General features: G+C 47.8%; 1 protein-coding gene across 3 annotated transcripts in view; it reads right to left on the reverse strand.

Moving 5' to 3' along the window:
• The window catches only part of IGF2R (insulin like growth factor 2 receptor), a 99,950-nt gene that overhangs the window by 36,126 nt on the left and 40,555 nt on the right, over positions 1-23,269 (reverse strand). For all 3 annotated transcript variants that reach the window (XM_072766793.1, XM_072766805.1, XM_072766801.1), the window contains 14 exons: positions 22,567-22,672; positions 19,806-19,968; positions 19,464-19,638; positions 18,532-18,635; positions 12,797-12,961; positions 10,151-10,291; positions 8,825-8,965; positions 7,596-7,733; positions 6,842-6,989; positions 6,166-6,343; positions 5,392-5,507; positions 4,758-4,926; positions 3,322-3,501; positions 749-850 (listed from right to left, as the gene is read on the reverse strand). In XM_072766793.1, coding sequence (XP_072622894.1) covers positions 749-850; positions 3,322-3,501; positions 4,758-4,926; positions 5,392-5,507; positions 6,166-6,343; positions 6,842-6,989; positions 7,596-7,733; positions 8,825-8,965; positions 10,151-10,291; positions 12,797-12,961; positions 18,532-18,635; positions 19,464-19,638; positions 19,806-19,968; positions 22,567-22,672 — 2,026 coding nt within the window. The remainder of the gene's footprint in view (positions 1-748; positions 851-3,321; positions 3,502-4,757; positions 4,927-5,391; positions 5,508-6,165; positions 6,344-6,841; positions 6,990-7,595; positions 7,734-8,824; positions 8,966-10,150; positions 10,292-12,796; positions 12,962-18,531; positions 18,636-19,463; positions 19,639-19,805; positions 19,969-22,566; positions 22,673-23,269) is intronic.

A 23,269-nucleotide genomic window follows, 5' to 3' on the forward strand; every position in this document is an offset into this window, starting at 1 on the left:
ACGGAGTGTGGACCCCTGTCATCCCCACCTTCCCCAGGCTCCACAAGCCCAGGACCCTGGCAGAGAGTCTGGGCTCTGCTGTCGAAGCGGAGATTTTAAAAGGGGAGGCAGCAGAGTAAGTCCCACCATAAAGAAAACACGCAGGGCTGTGAATCCACAAGTCTCCCTTTAGAGTCAGAAAACACACCACAGAGTCATTTGCTGCTACGCTCTACAGGAGAGGGTTCACCCAAGGGCAAGAATACATGCCAAGGCCAAAGAGTAGGATGAGCCAGGACGGCACGAGGCACATACAAGAAATGGTCATAATAAATGTGGGATCCAAGTTTTAAAACCTTGAATGTACTGAAACAGATGGGCTAGATCCTATAGATGACGGGGCACCAATACATTTTAGGTGTTAGGGTAATGTATTAACCACTTGCATCTCTGCAGTGGTGGTGAACCCCCAGAGCCCACTGGGATGCCACTGCAATGTCAAAGGGACAGGGGAATGAAGAAAGTAGGAATGTGCAGTCACTGGGCAGCAAAGCTGAGGGCCTGATTTTCGGGCAAGCACCTGGGAACTGGGGTCAGGAAGTGCGTGCGATGCAGGATGATTCCCAGAGGCCTGCTGTCAATGTGCAGGAAAAGGTGAGGCCAATAACAGATTTGGAAGCACAAGGGGAGGTGTGAGTGCAGAGTGGTGACACCTGGGTGGGAATATCCAGAGGCAGCTTGGGGAGACGCCCCGGGGAAGCACACGTACCTGGTCTGTGTCCGTCATTATCTGGATAGGACAGGCGGCTTCTGTATTCCACAGGAAACTGACCACACACTCCCAACTGAGGGAAAATATGGGGTGGGTATTCTGAAAAATTAAACCCCGGGTGACAGTCAATATGATAAGACTGAGCTCAATCTCACCAAGACAATACTGGCATCGTGTCTAAAAACAGCCAACTCTACTGAAAGTTTAAGTACGCGTCTGTGACAGGCTAGCTGCTTCGTGTACACTACCAAATTACAATGTAATATCCTCAGTATTCCTACTAAAGGGATGGTATGTCTCAGGCTTGGGTGTCAAGGAATTCACCTGAAGTCACATGGTTGTAAACAGGAGAACTGGGATCCAAATCTGGGTTTGTGTTTAGTCCAGGCTTTTGAAAAACACTCTACGCCAAGAGTATAGGGCGTAAGAAACCAGACACAGCAGACTAGAGTGTGCATGATGTCCTGTGTAAGCTCAAAACTGGGGAACTGCCCCGTGGCGTTAGAGACCAGCATGAGGGTGGAGAAGGGACTGGAAGGAGCAACGGGAGCCTCCTGGGATGCTGCTCTTGGTGGGGTCTGGCTGCCCAGCTCTGCTCGCTGTGTCAACTTACACTGTACACACTCTTCTGGGTGTGTACCTGTAAGAAACCCCCAGATGTGTGCCACACCATGTTCTATGCAAGGCCTGCCCACTGCAGGCTGACAGCCGCTTGCACCAAGAGATCTCATTGCTCCATGAAGTTTTGTTAGCATTTCTCAATGGAGACTCCCAATGACCCCTGGGAACCAGGGTCTGTACTCATCCACTGGATGTATGCAGACGAGAACACAGGGGCGCAAGACAGTCTGGACACCCGCCCAGGCTCACAAGATGAGGATGTGCTGGCCACCTGATGGTAAGCCCACAGTATGCCCACCGAGTGCCTCTCAGCCTCGGCATCTCTCACAGTCAAACAGAAACACATCCTTCCCTTCTGCCCCACAGTGCACTTGTGAAAAGGAGCTGCTCTAGGCATGGAAGTTCTGTGGCCTGCTGAACTCTGTGGACAGACTTCTGTTCACAGTGTCTGCATGCACAGTGCATGGCCGGCCCTACAAGGCACTCAGAGATAGTCACCACATGAAGCTGCTCTGAAAGCCAACATACACTGTCCACATAAGTAAGGTGTCCCAGGAAGGCTGAAAAACTAAGGATCCCAGAAAGCCTCCTGGAACAGTCCACTATCTCCACGGCAACAAGAAACTAGAGTGGGAAAGGGGGCAAGGCTCTAAGGAGGGGACATGGACATGCCCAGAGGACAGTAAGGGTGGGGCTGAGCAGCTGGGAGTTCTTCCCGAGGCCGAGAAGACAACAGCAAACCCACCCCAGGCTAATCAAGGAGTGGGTTTACTGTTCGGTCATGGAACACCTTTCCTGCACAACACGGGCCCATGCTCATCCAGCTAGTAATTTCATCCCCTTATCAGAGACCCTTTCTTTACCTCCAAAAAATGATCTCTTGGAAAAAATCATGTGTTGGTAAATGACAGACAACTTGGGATCTTGAAGGCAACTGGGACGTGTGTGACAAAGTCCCCAGACTGCTAGCACTGCCTACTTCGGCTCTTCGTCTCAGTGAAGCTACAGGAAGCTGTAACAGACCCTTAAAATGTGTACCTGACTGTCCTCAATAATTTGATAATAAACCTGAATTTCATTATCTCCACTCTGTATTCACCTTAGAGTGTAATAGTAATTATTCAAAAACCACACGATCCAGGGCAGCCCGGGTGGCTCAGCAGTTTAAGTGCCTGCCTTCAGCCCAGGGCCTGATCCTGGAGACCCAGGATCGAGTCCCATGTCGGGCTCCCTGCATGGAGCCTGCTTTTACCTCTGCCTGTGTCTCTGACTCTCTCTATCATGAATAAATAAAATTAAAAAAAAAAAAAAAAAAAAACACGATCCAGGTATAAATGTGAAACTCTCGGTGAAAAAGCAAGTGGACTTGGGAGAGCCAAGTGCCAGGGACAGTGCACAACACCATGGGGATCTTAATACCACTGAACCATATACCTAAAAATGGCTTAAATGATACATTTTTTGTTATATATATTTCTACCAACTTCGTTTTTTTTTTTTAAGAAAGCAGTTGGGATGGTCTCATAATGACCCCAAAGCACTTTTATCTGGAGATTCCTCTTCTGCTTTGCCCTGAGAAACTTATGGCCAAAAGCGATCTCTGTTGCTTTCTCTATGTTCTGGCCTTAATCTTTTATTCTTGCTCTGCTCACGTGTTACACACGTAGCCCTCATTGCTCACCTATGGCCCTGTGTGGCACTGAGCCCAGGCTTCCTTACCTACGAACATCAGGGGTTCGGGCCAATCTGTCCTAAGACCATTGTGCTTGTCGGGATCCTCCATCACCAGCTGACAAGAACTAAGGGACAGGATAGGGTCCATACCACCCAGACGGAAAATGCCACCCCACCTCCCCCCAGACTCATTCGTCTCTATAACAGACACACTGACTGGTGCTTAGCCACAAAGACCTCGATAGCATCAAGGTCACAGGCAGCGTGTGCCTTACCATGCTGCCCCTGGAACAGACAAGATGGATCCTCGTGGTGTAGGTGGTCAGCTTCCCATCACTGGTGGTGCACTCAGAGCCATTCACATACTCTAATAAGAGGCTGCCGCTGTCTTCTACAGTAGGGCCTGTCTTTGTGACCCCCAAGTTACTGATTGATGCTACCTCAGAAAAGGAACCCTGCAAACAGATGTGTCTGTTAGATTTTCCCATCGAGGAGAAAACAAGACTTCTTCATTACTGATATATTTTGATTCTTGTTATTCAGCAACAGCACTTGCAGTCCACAAAGTCATCACAAACAATGACCCATCATCCCAGGGGAAATATGTCCCTATACATACACTATCCCATAGAGATGATGACCTTAAATCCTGAGAACAACGCATGCTGGCAGATTCTATTTTCTTTACCTTACGATAGGGGAAAGGAGGTTCAGATGTGGTAAGTAACTTGCTGGAGGCCGCCCCGCCAATGGGCATCCAAGACAGGCCTCACCCCCTGTGCACCTGGCCCTGAACCAAGAACCTCTGGCACTCCTCCACCCTGCCCCATGAATAAATAATGACCATTCCATGGTCATCTCGGGAGGAGAACCCTCAGAAGGCAGAGCTTTGTCTGGCTCCACCTTCTCTGGGAACGTGCACTTTGGGGCCATTCTACACACATCCACATATGAATCACAGCACTGCAGGTTTTGATTTTGGGGCCACAGATCAGTGCTGACAAGTAAATGATTCTCAAACACAGAACCAGTGGATAATAAGGATTGACTCTGAAATCCTCACTGGAACAAAGAGCACACACAAGTCTGTGCACGTGTAAATGCAGCAAGGAATGTAATTCTTAACCACCAGAGTGCGCTCGTCAGCTTCCTGAAGATACCTCCAAGCTGGAAAAACGCGCCAGCAAAAGTACATTCCCGACATGCTATTTTTAAAGAAGCACACATACATCTTATTTTAAGATTCACTGTGTACGAGGAACACAGGGAAACGTACCAAAGTTCCGGCAGTAACTGCATTTGATCGATGATGAGGTGCAGCCCAGCACCCCGAGTAAAAGCTAATGCTTGGATCTACTCTCCCAAGCTCCCTCCCCACTAACAAGCCAGAAGCAAGAGCCTCTGGAAGCGAAAACTATTCTTTACACATGTCTACTGGTCTGAAAGATGCTTTTGAACGCAGGCTAGATGTGCCATCAGGAGCTTCGTCTCCCCTGTGCTGTGATCAGAGGTCACCAGCACCAAAGCATCTCATGAAGTTCTAAATCTGAACAATGACTCGAGCATGATCACATCTGTGGGGGGCCCCCACTCTTGCTCAGAGGGCTTCGCCTCAGCAGCCAGGCCTACTCTGATCTGGAAGTCCCAAAATAACTGCCTCCACCCACTAAGTCATATGCTCCGGGAGGGGGAGGGCGAGGGCGAGACTCACCTGATCATTTTTGTATTTCATCTGGCACACCGACGCGTACCGATCACAGCCCGGCACGGGGTTCAGAGGTCGACACACATTTATGTAGTATTTCCTCCACGTGCTGTGCTCGCCTGCATTGTCCATGGCATACCAGTTTCCTCCTCGACCACCTTCGGATTTTGCTAGACTAGAATTTGAAAGCAAATGCATACTCTTAATTTTAACAGACTTCAATCTGACAGTTCATGTCTAAGTAGTTAAGGACATTCAGAATTAAATACACACTACCAATTAAACTGTGGAATGTGGCTCACCGTGACTCACAATACCCATGAACATCTCAACCTTCACTACCCTCAGTACTCAGTGGATCCTGCATGGGCCCACTCCCCCACACCTCTGTACTGACAGTCCTTGTTTTACACAATGATCTGAAGTCTGACACTTTGCTGTGGCAAAGAGCAGTGGGTGTCACAAAGGCTACCACCAGACTATTATTAGAATTTACTCTGCTTAAAACTCCCCGTCTGGTTCTGCACCCCCAGAACTTGACTCTCCATTTTCAACTCAGTTATGTGCTCACCTAAGCTAATTATCACTACACTGGACTAGGGTCAGGGCCAGGGCCAAGGAAGGTGGACTCTGGTCTCACCTGGAGAGATCATACTGCTCCAGTGTGGAGGGGTCGGTCACCACACATTCCAGGGGCTCCTCTGGGCAAGCGTAACTGGTGTACCATCGGAAGTTGTAGGTAGAGTTATCTTCCTCCTAATCACATGGCACGAAGAGGAACAGGCAGGGTGGCAAAGACAAAAGGGAATGTTATACTAAGCCAGCATTTAAAAAATTATGGGCAATTTCTGTAAATGAGAACTATAAGAAAGTAAGTCTACTTTGCTCATCTACGTGTGTCTTATTAAAATGAATATACCCCAGTAATAAATTAAGATAGAAATCTAGTCTCAGTTAAGTGCCATTAGGATGATTTTTTGATGCAAGCTTCATAGACAAAACCAACAGGGTGGTCGGCTACCATTAAGGTGTATGGCCCACTGAATAACCAGTTCAGATGAACAGTGAGTGCCCTAGGTACCCAGGCAAATCTAAAAGGATTAATTAAAATCACAGCAGATGATGATTTGGCCAGGAAACCAGACTAATCATAGCTCTGCTTTCTAAAATAAGGGCCGGGACAGGCTCCTGCGTAAGTCTCGGGGAGCCAGAGAAGTTGATGGTTTCTCCCCAGGAAAGACCACAGATCACACCTCAGCTCTGGTCAGAACCTCATCTCACTCCAGAAAAGTCACTAGCCGTGTTCCACCCACTGTGTTCTTTCCCCCTGTCCTCACCAGACTGATGTTTTCTCACTCTTGGCTCTCATCAGCGATGGAAGCCCACACACGTGCACACGGTGCACAGTTCCTACCTGATATTCAGGGCGACCAACTCCAGCCTCTCGGTCACAAAGGAAGGTGATCAGTGTAGCTCTTGGTGTGTGCTTCTCATTATTGTAAGGCGTGCCATCCCTATAGTTCAACTGGATCATCCCATCATAATATGACAGCTTTGCATTACTCACTCCCAAGCTCCAAGCCTTTCCATCACTAAAACAAGCACACAAATGTCTCTCAGAAAAGACGGCAAGGCCAGAAACCCTGTGATGCTGTAACCCAGAAGCAGAAGGAAGGGCCGCCAAGCAGTGGGGTGGGGACAATGTCCAGGATCACCAGGGTCTGCAGTAGAGTAGAAGGGCAGGCCGACCCCCCACTCCAGGACCCAAGGCCACGCTGAGCATGGCTGGTTTAAGGTACGACCATCTCACCTGAACTATTACTACACTGAACAGAGAAACATGTGCGTTTCTAACAACTAAGAAATGCAAACTACCCAGAAGCAAGGTATTATGTAAATTCTAAGGGTGCAGTCTGCTCCTCTTCCAGGGAATTAGACTCTTAGCATCCTCTTTTTAAGCCAGGTCTTCTTTGTGTTTACTGCTCCTTGAAAAGCAATGATGTCAGTAGAGAACACACCTATTCCAGAATAAAGTATTTGTCAGTATGAGATACCTAAGGAAAGCCCATAACTAAAAAAGAGTTACTTGCCTTTTTGCTATCTGACAGGCTCCAGAGTCCTTCTGACAGAAGCTCACAGACACCGCACCACAAACGTTTATGTAAAAATCATACTTCTCTGTATCAACTTTATATGCACCATTTTTCTTTGTGAGGGGTGACAAATCAAAAGAAAACCCTAAGAGTAAAAACAATGGCAATATGTAAGGTCAGTTGGATCACAGGCAAGAAGGGTGGCCCCAAGCTCGCAGTTTCAGAGAGAGAAAAGTCTTCTGAGGAACTGGCCAATGGTGAGGAGCCATAAAGTGGCAGGAAAAATGCTTTTCCCTTCAGGCCTCCAGAACTGCACTTATGGACATTTCCCTGAAAATGGATTCACCACCACCATTCCCATTTGTGTTAACCTAAAAACCCTGTTCAAAGAGCCTAAACTGCTGGGTGAATAAACAACCAGTAGGTTCAAAGCTAGATGACCTTCTTGAAAAGTCTAAGGTAGGGTTTCTAGGCCATTAACTTCTACAAAAAGCCCTTTCAAACACGATTTCCTTGTGATCCTCACATTCTGCATTCGGCACACCTACCTCCACCATGAATTTAAGAGGTACGTTTCTCATTATCTCAACCTCAAATGTCAGACTTTCAAATTTTTGGTGAAACAGCATTAATATAATTCTGAAGCAGGTTATGTCTAAAACTCATAGAAAATATTAAAGGGGAGAAAAACAAAAAACCCTAAACAGTTCCAGGTGGCACCACACCAACAAGGTGCCATGCAGACACACACCTGCCTGGGAATCAAAGACCGTGCAGTTCTCGCCCTCTGTCTTAGACAGCACGCAGGCGGCGGCTGTATGCCACTCAAACTCGTAGAAGCAGCCACTGTCCCCAGAGGTCCTCAACACCGGAGCACTTTCCAGATCACCTGTCAACGAAGAAGAAAAATGTATCACTAATCGTTCCTAAACTAAAAATAGTCCCATGAATACTGTGATTCCACTGACATGAGGTTCTGAGAGTAATCAAACCTGCAGAGGCAGAAAGAAGGGTGGTTGCCAGGGGCTGGGGCGGGGTGAGGAGTCAGTGTTCAATAAGGACAGTGTCTGTCTGAGAAGCTGGAAAAGTTCTGGAGACGGATGGTGGTGAATGTCCTTAAGGCTACCGAACTGGACATCTTAACAAGGTTAAAATGTTGGATTTCGTGTTCTGTGCATTTTACTAGAGTTCCTTAAAATTGGCAATTTTTGCCTTACATATATTTTACCACAATTCAAAAAACACTCAAAAACAAAAAATAGTCCTAGCCCTTGACCTTATCCCACAGCTGGGCATTTTTCCAAAAAAAATATTTCAACAGGAGGGAGAGAGGAGATCTGTAACAGCACAATCACCAGCACTGGAAACATGCTACTAATCCAACAATAGGGAAAACATTTAAAAATAGTAAGACCAAGCCATTAGCAACAAGGAAGTCCCTACAAATTATTAATATAACTGCGAAACAGAAAAGTATTCACAAAATGCCATGTTTTGAGGAACACTGAAAAAAATGTATGAATATATATAGATTTTGACTGTAAAAACAAAGTAAACCTATAAATAAAGGTAAACGAAGAAGAGCATTGTGTTTAAAGGGTGAGATCACGGACAACATTTTTCAAGCACTTACGATTTTCCCCCTTTGGAGGAAGTTAAGCAGCCGGCACGGCCACTCGGTATCAGTCCCCAGGAAGAGGAAGCCGCGCGGAGACTCATAACTCATTTGGAAAATTGCAACACGACTCTCTCGACACCATATGGTTTCTTCATTTCTGGACTGGTTTGGGGTGGGGGGGTGGGGGCTCCAATCCCACAGACCACCACTGAAGGTTCTAGAACCTACATGGTGTGGCACGACCCCTTCCTACCTCCCACTCCTGGCAGCGGCCCGTGAGAAACAGAAATGAAGCATGCGGGCTCAGCTGGGGCAAAAACCACTACCCCATGTAGCCTCTTCCCTTTTTCAAAACGGCTCACCTGGCTTGCAGACAAGTGTTATGTTACTCGTTATCTTCTTGTGGCCACAGTCACTACCATCTGAATATGAGAGCTGAAGATTCCCTCTCTCCTTTGTAGGAGGAGAAATAAATTTGCCTAGATTTTTAAATCCATTTTTATCTGCGGTAAGAAAGGGGGAAAAACAGAAGACACGATTAAAAGTGATGATGACACAGGAGAAGAGGTAGGAACATATCAGCAGGACCCAGCAAGGGTGCTGCGGCCCCCATCCCCAGCCTGCCTGGCCTGGCCCCGTGGTTGGTGGGTTTTCTTGAGGGATGGGTTTGGCGGGCAGTGGCTGCCACTCTAGACACCACGGCCACGTCCAGCCTCAATGAGACAGCACAGTGATAATCAACAACGTCCTGTTCCGTGGGCACGAGGCCAATAGCAAGCCATCCCATCCCAAGTAACATTGTTCCCCTGGTTTCTGGGTCTCCGCTCCCCTGAGACACAGGGTCTTTTGAAAGCACAGCCAAGAGGCTAGAGTTTGTCCAGGACCAAAGCAGAAACTAATTGAACTTGTTCAGCAAGCCAGGCAGGTGACTGCTTCTCTCTTGGTTCAGCTGACTTTTACTATCAAGCACTGACACTCTGTCCCAAGTCCTGCTTACACAGATGCATGGGCATGCCTGGACCCGCTTCAAAAGACACATCACCAATTCTGAATGCCAGGGTAATTCCTAAAACCCAGCCTAGGTGCACAATTCTGTATCTAATATTTGTAAACATCCTAATTACTCTCACTGCCCCTCGTTTTCCAGGTGAGTCTTACATGGCAGACAAGTAACGTGTGAAACATGTGACTGAGCAGTTTCTGCCAAGAAAGCCACAGGACCAACAGAGTTACAGCTACAGGCACCCCAGGGGTACAAGTATTCTAGGAAGAGTTCAGTGAGATGCCACTTGCCTAAAGCCGTAATTTGTTAACAGTTACAGGCAGTAGAGCTGTTAAAACCCAAAATCAGTTTTATACAAGGTACTGGCAACATTGTGCTTCAAGTTACAAAGTGAAAAGATACTCAACTTCCAGCCTGATTCCTTCTGCTCCCAGTTACGGCATTACCTACCATCAGGAGTCTCTGGCCAGCTTTAGGACAACGACATGCTACAGTTTCTAGAGCTACATTTACCTATATTTGAGTCATCAACTTTTTTTCCTCCCCATCCCATATCTGCTGAACTCAGAGGAGATTTACATAAACCACAGGAATACTTTCTCATTTGCTCCAAACTGGATGCAGCTGAGTTCTGCACGCCTTCAGGAAAACCACCACCGGGATCCCTGCTCTGGGCACAACTCACCGACGGAGCACACAGCTGCATCTTCAGGGCAGCCTTTGGCCTGGCCTTCCTGCAACACTCTGTGGCAGATATTAATGAAGAAGTGCTTCTTTTCTATTTCCTCCTCACTGCCATCCACGGCTTCCCAATTCTGTTCCCGTTCTGTAATTAAAAAACAACAAAACACTTCTCTTAGCCAAAGGCAGTGATTATTTGTCCATGAGTCACACCATCAATGGTGATTACACCCAAGGAAAAGATCCCAAGCTCAGCAAGCATGTAGTCCGTAAGCCTCAGGCACTCACGTTTCTGGATGTAGACATACCAGAGACACAGACTCACCAAAATCTTAAGGTTTCTCCCTTCATGTGGTAGAAACAAAGCATGTCAATACCTCCTCAGAAGAGCAGGCTTCACAGGGGAATAGGGACACAGAATCCCACAGCAAAGTTTTCCTAAGCACTGAAGTGTAAAATCAGAGATGCAAAAGCAAATCAGGATGGTAGACCTTGGCCTGGAAGCAGCAGGGTGATACACCATCAGTAACGCACCGTCCTCCGACCACCAGGGAGGTTAAGGACACCTGCCACCACTTACACACTGGCAGACTGGATGCAGGGCATGCTTTGTTTCTGGAAGATAAGACACATTGGCCCCTAAGCCCCTACAGCTTGTGATCCAGTAATATATTAACAGGATCAAAACTCCACAGGATGGGAAGGGAACGCACGCAAGCACTAAGAGCAGGACCACTAATCACAGGTGTCCCAGACGCCATGGCCAAAGGGATGCCTTAGAAATGTGCGTGAAGGGTGCACAGAGATTGAAGGCACTCCTTACACAGGTAGGATGCCAGGGTTCAAAGGGAAAGCCCCACCACTCATCAGGGGTAACGGTTATTCTGAAGAGCTATGTGCCAAGGTCAACCATCAGGAAGAACCCAGAGGTGGCCATGCAAAGACAAATGGACAAGGATATGGGAAGAGGGGTGGGCTGACCAGCTGGAAGACAGGTGGACAGTATAAGCAAGCTAGGAAGGAGTTCTGAGCACATCCTCAGTGGTCGGTGTGAATCCTGTAGGAATCCCCCAACTGCCCACGGAGCCTGAGCCACGGCATGCGAGCCCCAGCATGTGTCCTGTACGCATGAGGTTTAAAACAACAGTGCTGGACAGAGGGATCTACCAGCATGGCTCAGTTTACTGTAACAAAACTGAGGCCTGTAGAAGGCAGGCAACTCACTGAGGACAACACACAACACTGTACTCTCTTTCCACTATACAAAGCCCACCTCTTCACAAACACGCAGGCACCAGCACTGACCTGTGGCACCATTCCCAGCTTACCGGGTGAACTACTAACGCACAAAGAACATTAGCTTCTGAGACAGTTCACCAACACTGAACATTTATAGAGATCTCGTGTTCAAAATGCAGCTCTTCAACACTCCTTACACGACAGGAATTCCTTTTTCTAATATTATACTGTCCAAACCAGATGGGGACTCAGAACACATGAGTAATCACTCCTACTGCATGGGTAATTCTGTGACTCTACGCAAGCATTCTCTCTACCTTAGATGTTATCTCTACAGATGCAAATCACTTCTACTTACAGCTAATTCCAGGGCCACTAAAAGGGTAAAACTAAAAATGTCCCAACTATTTTCAGTTTCCCTGTTGGGAACCCTGATTCTTAGCACTCAGTGTCTGGGCCCCCCCGCGAGGTTTGAAGGCCTGGGGCAGGGGTCATGCTAGTCGGGTACACTGCCCTATCCACAGGACCTCAGCTGGCGCCTACTGCATAACCAACGCTCAACGACACCAGCTGAGCAGACTCCACCTCCACCTCGGCAAGTCTTTACCATGAAGCCAGGCCTTGGTGACAGACCTCGTCACTTTGATACGGCCAGGGACACAGCACCCAAGGGCTCCCAACCCATTCTCCTTTCAGGCCCACAAGCATCTGAGGTTAGAGAGGAAATGCTGACCCCACTTTAGAGACGGGAAAAGAGATCATGAGATAAAGGGGGAAAGCACAGGGTGAAAAGAAAGACTGATGCCGGCCACATGGCCCTTCACACCGCATGTTCAACCATCAGAGCCCGACAGGCCAGGGGTGAGGTGGAAGCATGCCTCCTTGAAGGCTGCTGTAAGACTTTAAATTTACCCTTTTTATTGTTTTTAATTGAGATGTAACTGACATAGAATACAGTACTCATTTTAGGTGTAAATGCTATAAAATAATCCCCATGTTTAATGAGCGTCCATCACCACACACAGATAATAAGTCTGTGTGTTGGGGGAGAAGCTTTCAAGATCTACCTTCTTAACAACAAGAATTTAAATCTAAAGTAAAAAACTTTCCAATCACAAAGCACAAGGCCTGGGTCTTGGCAATTTTTACTAAACTATAATAAGATTAGCCCCAGGCATCCCAATGAGAAGAGTCATGCCAACCTCAGACTCAGATATTTTGCCTCCTAATTCGGTGTCATTTCTAATAATTTATATGACTGTGGCATGAGAAGGGGGAAAAGGCCAGGATACAATTAGTTGACAGTTAAAGAAAAAAGCCAGAACATTTCCAAATGTCTTCACAGGGAAAGAGGCAAGAGAATTTTCCCACAAAGCCACGGACAGAGCCCCAAGGGGCCCAAGAGCCCTACCTGAGTGCCGAGCCAGGGCAGACAGGTCATAGCGCTTCTTCCCGTCAATGACGCTGCAGAGGAGATCCTCCTTCTCCTTCACACAGGCGTACTTCGTGTCCCATGTGAAGAAGTAGGTGCAGTCCATCTCCCCAGTGAACACAGGAGCACCTTTCCCATCATTACCTGTGCAATTTAAGGAGGAAACACACAAAAAAACAAAAACACTCCATGATGTGACCAAGGCCTAGGAATGTCAACCAGTGACACCAATGCCAACTAGGCAGTTAAACTCAAGTCCCAAAACCCACACATCAGAGGTGTCAGAGATGAGACAGGATTCTTGAGTTTTAGGTAATCACAAACCCATCCACGGCAGGCCTATGTCCCTTCCACCTTGATAAGATGGTCTCATTAAGACATAAGGCTGTTGATAACACGTTCACCAAGGACATGAAATGGGGGGGAGGGGGCGCCTAGGTGCCTCAGTGGTTGAGCGTCTGCCTTTGGCTCAGGGTGTGATCCAGGGGTCCTGGGATCAAATCCTGCATCGGACTCCCTGCATGGAGCCTGCTTCCCTCTGTCTATGTCTCTGACTCTCTCTGTGTCTCTCATGAATAAATAAACAAACAAAAACAACATGAAACGAGTGCCTAATGAGGACTGTGTAAGCCACCAGGCAGGGCGTGCTGCACAAAGGCTGTGGTCAGCCCCTGACAGGCTGGTGAATATCTTCTGTGTTAAATAGGGATTCACCAAAAGGCAGAGGGAGAGACCAGAGCTCGAGCTCTAAGAGCACCACTGGCTTTCAATGTGATTTCGAGGGAGTCCCTGAGATTCATACCTAAACTGAAAAGAAAGAGTTGTAACGTACAACTACCCCCATCGAAGTATGCCAAGAACTACACCACCTCACAAGGTCAGAGGCATGCCTCCAGACACTACAGCACCCTTGACCATCACTCCTTCATCAACATGGATGCCTCCAACACCTACTCTACTCTGTGCTCTGCTCACCCCACCTCCAAGGAGCCCTGGCAGGTCAGCTCTGGTCTGAAAGCCAGCGCTCCATGGGCCACTTCCCTGATCCACGTAGCCTGGGATTCGGCAAACTTTGGTAATTTTTCCCTTACTAGAAATACTATCCCCTCGTCTTTCCAGGCTGGTGGACCGCTGGCACAGAGCTCTGTTTTCCACCCCTTGATGGTTTAATAATCCTCCTCTGGACCTCCTACATGATTTGCCTTTCTTGAGGTCTGGTGCCCTGAAGTGCACAATGTTCTAAAGGAAAGGGAAATAATATTTTGTACAAAGGGCAAATGATGTTTTGATTGCAATTTCTCTTAAATCTCTAATATTATAAATATTATAATTATAATACCAGCGAGAGTAGCTAACCTGTACTGAGCACAATCTAAGCCAGGCACTAAGCATCTAAGTGCTATAGGGGGTCTGCAGAAAACAGGGTCAGGGGTAAATACTTCATATACGTTGGCACATTTAGCCCTATGGCACAGGTACAGTTTTAACCCCATTTTTATAGATTAAGGGGGGGTTAAATAATTTGCCTATGGTTTCATAGCTAGGAAGCAGAGGAGCCAGGATTCAAACACAGACAGTCTGGCCCCAGAGCCAGGATCATAACCATAACCACAAGGCAATACTTCCCTATACTACTGTGGGTTTTTTTTTTTCTTTTCTTTTTTTTTTTCCTCTTAAACATATGTACTTCAATCCCTTCTTTTTCAGATGCAGCACTCCCAGCTTCCCTCCCGACAACAAACAGCCCATCCTCTCTCCTTGGGAACCCCCCACACTCCCTCCACATGTGCTACCCCACCACCACCCCCCACCACAATGGAATTTATTCATCTCTTCACCCCACCTGTGTGACTGAAGGACGACCAGCTTACTCCGACCGGGTTTGTCTGGGTTTGCATTTTGCTATCTGGAAAAGATTTCTGTTTCCCACAAATGTGAAGTATTTGCTGTGTTTCTCTCTCACCAGGTAAGCCGGCAAATCGTTAAATAACGCTAGGAAAGGTTCTAGTATCATCTATCCCCATTTGGGAGCTGGTTCTACATCTGAAATCTACTGATGAGGGAGAGCCAGTTTTCAATAACCACTGGTGTGCATCTTACTTGTATTCTTATTTCGTTACTCAATGAGTTTTAGAAGAATAGTAAGCTGGAACTCCACAGCTCAAGGGAAAATGGATTCCTCCCATGGAACCAAGTCACTCTCTGCCTACAGCACCATCCCACGTCATGCTGCAGCGAAGACAAAGCTACCTACTCACCAAAATGTCTTAATTCTCCTGGGTGCACAGCTAAGCTGCATTTCCCAGCCTCCCTGCCTCTGAGATTGGGACATCCCACTTATTTCTAGCTCATTTTTGACAAAATGCTGTTCCCATTCTGCAGAGTCCTTCAAGGACAAGTCTACAGAAAGCAACAACACGAGATGAGAAGGAAACACAAGGCAGCCCCGCTGCCAGTCCCTCCAGTGACCTGCATTGGCACTAAAGAAATCTTTAACGTAATGAGTCAGCTAAATTTGTGGGTAGCTCCAATATATCGCTCTTCCAAAAAAACAATTTAATGTCCTTATCTGATACAATCACCAATAAGTACTGCATTACAGCAAACTAGATGTAAGTCACTAAAACAAAAAGTTGTATGTAGTTGTATGCACATACAGGCTGAAAGAACAAATGTATGCACCTTTGTGTCTCAAAACATGTGAGCCCTAGATTTATGAACATAAATAATTCTAGAACATCCAAGTTAAACTATAAACCACATTATATTATATAACCAGTTAACATTCATTCATATACCAAAATTACATTATTACACATATCCAAACAAAATCCACCGAGGGATTTTTCAATAAGAACTCTAAATGTAAGCCTGAACAAAATAATAACGAAATAACTTTACATACAGTTTGCTCTGAAATTTGAAATACTGAATCACAGAGCTGGGAGCAGTAGTAAATATTTTATATTCCAACTCCAGTGTGAGAACAAGCTCAAAACCTCTCACAAAACATCTAACATCCCCATCTGGCCTTCCTGCCACCATCCTAACTGGAACAGCCTTGGAAGACGTTGGGTTTTTGGCATGAGGACATCTCTGTGAATCCTGTCAGGTCTGACAAAGGCCCTGGGTCACGGGGAGGAATGGAGGTGGGGTGGAATGTTATGAACCATCAGTGGTGACGTAGAGTTTATATGAAGCAAATTTGGCAAAATATTAGCAACTGTTCAGTAAAAAGTGACGAGCAGATAAATTCTCATTGTAATGTTCTACTTGTGTGTTTGAAAAATCTTTAGTAATAAAGATAAAAGAGGAAAAAATGGCCGTTAGCGTTTTTTTTTTTTCCAAGCCTTGGCTCATTGAGGCGTCGGCATGTTCCAGTACAAGGCTTGAGTGTCGGCGCCTCTCCCCTAGCGGTCGCAGACTATGTACCCTTCTCAATATCCTCCTCACCTGCTGGGATCTTTTTAGATCATTATTCTATCTTCCCAGCATGCCCACATGAGATCAGTGCGCGCGCAAAGATCTCAGCCAAGTCATTTATAAAAAGCCCAGGACAGAACGGAGCCAAAAGGGGTAATGACAAGGTCGGAGGGGGACATGAAGCACAGAAGTTGGCCAACAGCAAAGCAGCTTGGCCAGCAGGGGAGGGTGAGCACCCCGGGGCCCCAAGGCCTGGGCACACAGAGTAAGAAGCAGGGGGCACATCCCAGGCCCAGGGACACAGGAGAGCTGGACTTCAGAGACAGTTCCTCTAAGAGCTTGAGGAGGTGAGGAGGGTGGAAGAAAGATGGGGAGTCTGGAGAGGGCAGCAGGGCATTCAAACAACATGGGAGATGCACCCAAAATACAGTCATTCACCCCCCCACCCCAAGGCCTTGGGGCTCTATGCTACCTTCTACAGAAAATCCAACTACTCTGCAGGACATACAAGCTTCTCACTCTCCAGTCTATAGTCCTCTTTAGCCATGTTCTGAGTCCGAAGCTCTGACCTATTCACACCTGCCCACACTCAGGCCTATGCACGAGCTACTCCCTGTGCTGCAAAGACAGTTCCCCACAGCTGCCCTACTTCAGTGTCTGGCTTACTCCTCTCCTCACGGCCCCATAGAGCTCACCAAGCAGCCTCGATCCTCATCACTGCCTCGCCCCCAAACCGCTGATTTGGTGCCACCTTCCTGACAAAGTCCTGGGTGCAGAACCTGTCCACAGCCCTGGTCCAGCCTGTGTGACCCGCACCACAGGCCCCATGTTGTCTCCCCGTCTAGGCTTCCAGTCTAAATGCCTGTAAAGGGTATAGCCATTACGGTATCCTGAGGCCTCAGGGTCTCAGCAGATATACAAGACAAACGTATATGGAACAAATCCATTTGAACGTGGAAGTTATCAAAAGGGCCAGCAAAGGGGCACCTGGGTGGCTCAGTGGTTGAGCGTCTGCCTTCAGCTCAGGGTGTGATCCTGGGGTCCCGGGATCAAGTCTCGTAGCGGGCTCCCCACAGGGAGTATGCTTCTCCCTCTGCCTGTGTCTCTGCCTCTCTCTGTGTCTCTCATGAGTACATAAAATCTTTAAAAAAAAAAAAAAAAGAGCCAGCAAAGAAATTCCAGAGTGAGACCAGAGTGCACGCTCCAAGAAGATAAGCAGAGTTAATGGTGAGGGGGCAGGGGAGCCAGGGGGCCAGGGACAGCAGGGGGCTGCTGGAGTAAACGGCACTTTGATTTAAAGTCTTCCCAACTGCTCTACTCCAGGACCCTTCTTTGCCTGCTCCCAAGGCAATTTATTAGAGCCCGGTGCCAATCACAACCGCCCTTCACCATCGCAGACGTGAGCTTCTAGAGCACAGTCCACGTCGTGTGCAGCTGCCTCTCCCCAAGCCCCTGGTGAATCACATTGGAACCTGCCTCATGACCACTGGTCAAAGCTCTGCCATAGAAACACACAAAAACACAAAAACAAACAGAACGAATAGCCAAAAAGACCCTCAGGGGTGGGGCAGCCTCTCGAGCTCCTGCGAGCTGTACAGCCAGACTGGAACAGGGCCAGCTCCGAAATGAGAGCTCCACGTGGAGGTTCGGTCCGCCTGCATGCACCTAGGCTCACAGCCTAGAGGCCGACAGGCCGGCTCTCTGGTGACGATGGGACCCCCACCACCTCCCTCCAGACGTGGACTGTGCCCATGATCTTCCAAGATACAGACAGCAGCACAGTTTTTTGAAATGCTAATGCCGCTATGACTTCAAGAAAGCTTCTCTTCAACGCTCAGAAAAACCAAACGTTCCACTTAAATTTGCCCTGTGACTTGTTGCGATCCCCACATCCAGCCTCTACCACGGGGCTGCCCGTTTGCAGAAAGGGTCATCTTGAAACTCACTTCGGTCAAGAAGAGCTCTTTTAGTGACCAGCCCTCGAGGGTGGTGAGGAAACCCACACTGCTGGACCCGCACACGCTTCGGTGCAAGCCAGAATTCAAGACAGAAATGCTTTCCCAGCAAGCCCAGTGCCGGGCCCATTCCCAAAACAAACAAGAGAGCAGGGGAAAATGGAAACAGGATGTGTGTGTCGTTGGTGGGGCGGGGTGGCAGGGGTACTCCTACCCGCTACAACACAGCAACCTCGTCTGGGGACCAGAGGTGGCCCTGTCCAAAGGAGAATGTTTGCCTGGTCCATGCCATGAACACACATGCTCCCATGGCGAGGACAATAACCGGGCACTCACCTGCGGTCTTATTGCACTCAAAGTTGATGACGCTCATCCGCTGGAAGCCTGAGCTGCATTCGTCCCCTCCAAAATATATCAAGGTGAGGTCTCCATCAGAGTATCTAGATGTTTGCAACAAACACACACACAGGTTTGGTAGAACCAGGAAAGGACCTTGAATTGTTACACGTTTCTACATTAAGCCTTTTGCATACCATCAACAAATCAGTACTGACATAAAACAGCAAGCTCTCTGGCCAGCTGGGGAAAAACGTCTAGAGGAAATGAGTTCCAAATGTATGGGCTTGTCGTCCGCGTACTTCAAAGTAATAGCTGGCTGGAAGAAAGGACTGAAGGTTTTGCTGTGAGCATGAAAACTCTTCCACTCTTGTTTTGGATTTTGTACAAAATAAATAAGACCCAAGAAACACAGAGTTTATCTAGCAACTGCCATAAACAGTCTTACCTGAGGAATCCTGCACAATACTCATTTGCAGAGAGCTACGTTTTCCTAACGCTTTTGCGAAGATAACTACCAACAGGAATGGTACTGAATGTATTTTTTTTTTTTTTTAGTCATTTCAAACTTTTATGTAATGCTAACGGCATTTTAGATTCTCTAACTGCCAGAGAAAAATCGGAACTCCTCAGGAACACGCATTTTAAAACACAAAGGCCAAATCGACTGTAAACTAATCAAATACCTTTCCTACACCATGGTTCCCTACACACAATAGATAATAAAATGAGCAGTTTTCACAGAAATAGTCTTATTGGGAAAGCCAGGATCAGTGACAAATGGCAACTCGCCTACGTCAAACATGCAGGAATGTGGGCTCCACGGGACCTGCCTGCACTTTATGGAAACTGGAAGGAGGAAGAAGACAAGGAGAGTCGGTTATGTTTCACAAGAACAGACACAATGCACTTGAAAATTATTGTTTACACACCGGAGGGTCTGATTCTGGTATTTTCCTGCTACTCTGACTTGAGAGGATTCCGACTTTTTCACTTGGCAAACGGCGGCGTCTCTCTTACTACAGAACGGCACTTGGATTTCTCCACAGATATTCAAATAAAACATATATTCCTTTCCATCCGAAGTGTAGTAAGGGGACAATGAAGCTAAAGAAAGGAGAACAGATGAGGAGAGGTTCGGTTACGTGCACAAGCGCTAGAGGCTGAGGGGATCACACTTCGGGCACACCTGAACCCCCTTCTGAAACACTCACCCAGTGGCAGAGGCTAGGTGCACCCACCCCCCACAACTTCCCCTTCAAAGCGCCCCTCACCTCCGTCCTGTCTGAGTGGCTGGAGGTCAATGGTGACGTCATGCTGCTCGCTGCTCAGAGAGCAGGTTCTGCTTTCCAGATAATCCCTGTGGCATGCATACTCGGTGACCCACTCGATTTCATAGCGGCAATTGGATTTTGCTGTGAGCTTGGGAATGGTGCCCTATTAGAAACAGTTTGAAAGGAGCAAAATTAATGTTCTTAAATGCAAATTCTCCATGCTTCTGAAAAGCTCAAAGGTACGCTGCTGGGTTTTATGTGCTTCTGTTGCTGTTTCTGAATGATAACTGCCCCTCACATTGTTCGCTCACTTGGTGTAAAACAACCCCGGTTTACCTGCAACCATTCTCGTCTCTTTCAGAGTCACACTCAAGGTTCAGCCAGTGAGCCTGCCTGGACTCAACGTCAACTCAATAGCCACAACCTCTGCAAGCAGCCATGACTTGTGAAGGCATTGGGTCTGTTCTCTCCTTTCAACCAGAGCTGAAAGGAGCTGGTCAAACCCCCAAGCTGAGTGGAAATCACTGTGCGTGAGTATATCTGGGGAAATGGTCTGTAACCCCTTTTCTCAGGTTGTCAGAGGGGTCTTGGGCACACCTCACCTACCCTTAAATCTGCTCCTGCCCCTGGGGAAAGCCAGGGCATCACCCACTACAAACCCGACTTATGCCACTTTGCTGCCAGAGATCTGCTTTTACAAACAGGAGCTCAGATGCTAGTCTTTGGTGTGATGGGGAAGGAGGCGATCACTGTCGAACAGAGTAGTGTCACCCTTGAACCATCCTCGGGAGAAAGGTCTCACTAGTCTTAGTACCAGGAATAGCCACGCTGCTTCCAGGCAACACCACGCGGCATACATCTCCCGAGTGCCTGCCATGTGCCAAGCACAGTACAAAGTGCCAGGGCTACAAACACGGGCCACAAATTAGTATGATACAGAGCTGCAAGTCCAGGTGACTCAAAATCGAGGTTTAACCACTTGGCTTAGGGCAGTGGGACCCCGAGTGATGGAGTGCCGAGCACTAAGTGAGCAAAGCCAGGTACAAAAGCCCCTCCCTCCCCCCAGGGCAAGGTGCAGTCAGTGCAGTCGCCAGGGCTGGGGGTGGGGTGGGGAGTGACCGCTCCGGGCACAAGGTCTCTTCTGGGGTGATGGAAATGTGCTCGTGTTGGATTGTACTGGAGGTTGCACAATTCTGTTAATATGTTCTGTTAATAATGACCATTTCGTTGTACTTGAAACAGGCGAATTTTACAGTATGTCAATTCAACACAGCTTTTCTTAAAAAGATCTATATGATATGGGGAACATTTACTCAAATTCCAGCTCCTAAGGGCATTCAATGAGCCTGAGTAAAGGCTTAAAGGAACCCGCAAGTGCTAAGGTGTCATGTGTCACCCAGGTCTGTCTGCAAACGGCGAGGCTGGAAATGGAACCTCTGGCTCCACATATCACAAACCGGCCTCCTTTGCTAATGCCACAAAGTGCCCTGCATCCCACGGAAAAGAAGGGAGGGAATGTCCTGATTCCCCTCGCTGTGGTGGGATGAACCATTTGTCGAACGGACAAGCAGGAAAGGGTAACACTAAAGACCCCCAGCAGCTTAGGACGTCTCATCGGGCTTGAAAGATTTCAAGTCACGTCTGCAGGCACAAAAGGCAAGTGCCCGTAAACATCCCCCCAACGTGTACTTCAGAACTAACGTCGACTGCTGGTCTGTACTAGGCGGACGCCACGTGGCCCTGCAAGTCTGCAGACCTAAAATGGAAAGCTGGCCTGGACTAACTTTTGTCTCCACATCCCCCACACACGAAACGGGCCAGCTGCCAGCCCGAAACCAGACCAAATTCCATGTTTGTTTGTGGGGAGGGGGAGCACGGTTCCCTCGCCAAAGAATTCAGCTCCTCCTCCATCATTCTATTATGAGGAGACAGAAATAAATTAGAGGAAAGCCCTGCCCTTCCTCCCCGGGGGCTATCTCCCTTCCATCAGCACCCCGCACCTGCTAGAACACTCGAACAGCCACGGACACGTGCAATGTGCCGGGCACGGGCCCAAGGACAAGCAGACTCCGGCCCTACCCTCAAGGAGTTTACGAGTGTGCTGGAAGTGAGTGAACAGCCAGAGGACGAGGACAGGGTCAGGGACCCGCCTGTGAGCATGGGAGGAGGGGATGAAACACTCCACTGCAAGACCCTCAAATAAGAACCTTCCCTCTGGCCGGGACGCTTTTACCTGCATGGCCCCCAAACCCCAGTCACTGGCCTGCAGAAGCTCCACTCAGTCTGCATACCATCTGCTCCACTCATTTCTTACTGTTTCTATAAACCAATTAGCTATTTTTACCTTGCCTCATCCTAACAAAGTAGCTAGGAAATCACAGGTTTAAGATTATATACATGGCTTTTCAAATATTCATTCAAACCAGCATTACTATATAATTTTTAAAAACCTTTCCACGAACCGCTTAAAATCATCTCACACAAAGTAGAACAAAACACCATCCTGCTTCGACGAACGTAGGGGCCCCTCCAGGTTGTTGAGAAAGAGCACACACCAAGCTGCTGCCCCTGAGACCCTCACACATGCCAGAGAGTCCATCCCAGGAATCACGTCTTCCCAGACATTCCATCACCACATCGTTTTTCGGCTCACCCCCTCCTGCCTCCAGACCCACCGCCCTACCCACCCCCCAGATGTGCTCACCTCAACAGCCCCCACTAACGTGGGCTGCCATTAATCCTCCCAAGACAAGACACTCACCTCTCTGCGCTCCGAAGGGCAGACAAATGTAATCGTCACTGCTGGGCTATGACCGTCACAGAAGTCTAGCTCCCCAGCCCCTTCCTTCACATAACTCAGGACAAGCCTGAATGACACATGTTGAGAAAAAGAGTGTTATAGAAGTATGAGTTCCCTTCAAATTGATCTGTTGTCCTGGGCATTCAGCACGCTCATTTGAGGGGAAGGGGTAACAGAATGAACACTAAAATATAAAGGAAACTGTAGTACAAAATACCTTCAATTTTCACTTTATTTTAAAAAAACCTGTTTTTAAGTAAACTTCAATGAATGCTAATTGCTTTTTTAAAATAAATAAAATGACCAACACGTAAATTTAAATACTAAGAAAAGCTGCTCGAGTAAGACAAACAAGAAAAAACTATAAACGATCGAAGAAAACAAAATAAACACAGCCGAGCAGGCCGAGCACATTTCTGGCCACACGGCTGCACGACCACTTCTCTAAACAATAACTCGTAAGTGTAAGCCAAGATCTTCTTTCCTTTAACCTGAAGACAGCCAAGGGCCCCGGCCACCGTGACCTCCCACAGCCAGGAGGAGCCTGGGCCACCACAGCGCGTGTGGGTCTCCCTGCAGGACGTGCTTGCCGCTCCCAGGGCGACGGCCAGCCGCAGAACAGCCGAAAACAATGACCTTCCTTTTCTCTGAAGACAAGTTTGAG

The sequence above is a fragment of the Vulpes vulpes genome, chromosome 1 (genome assembly GCF_048418805.1).
Source record: "Vulpes vulpes isolate BD-2025 chromosome 1, VulVul3, whole genome shotgun sequence".
NCBI lineage: Eukaryota > Metazoa > Chordata > Mammalia > Carnivora > Canidae > Vulpes > Vulpes vulpes.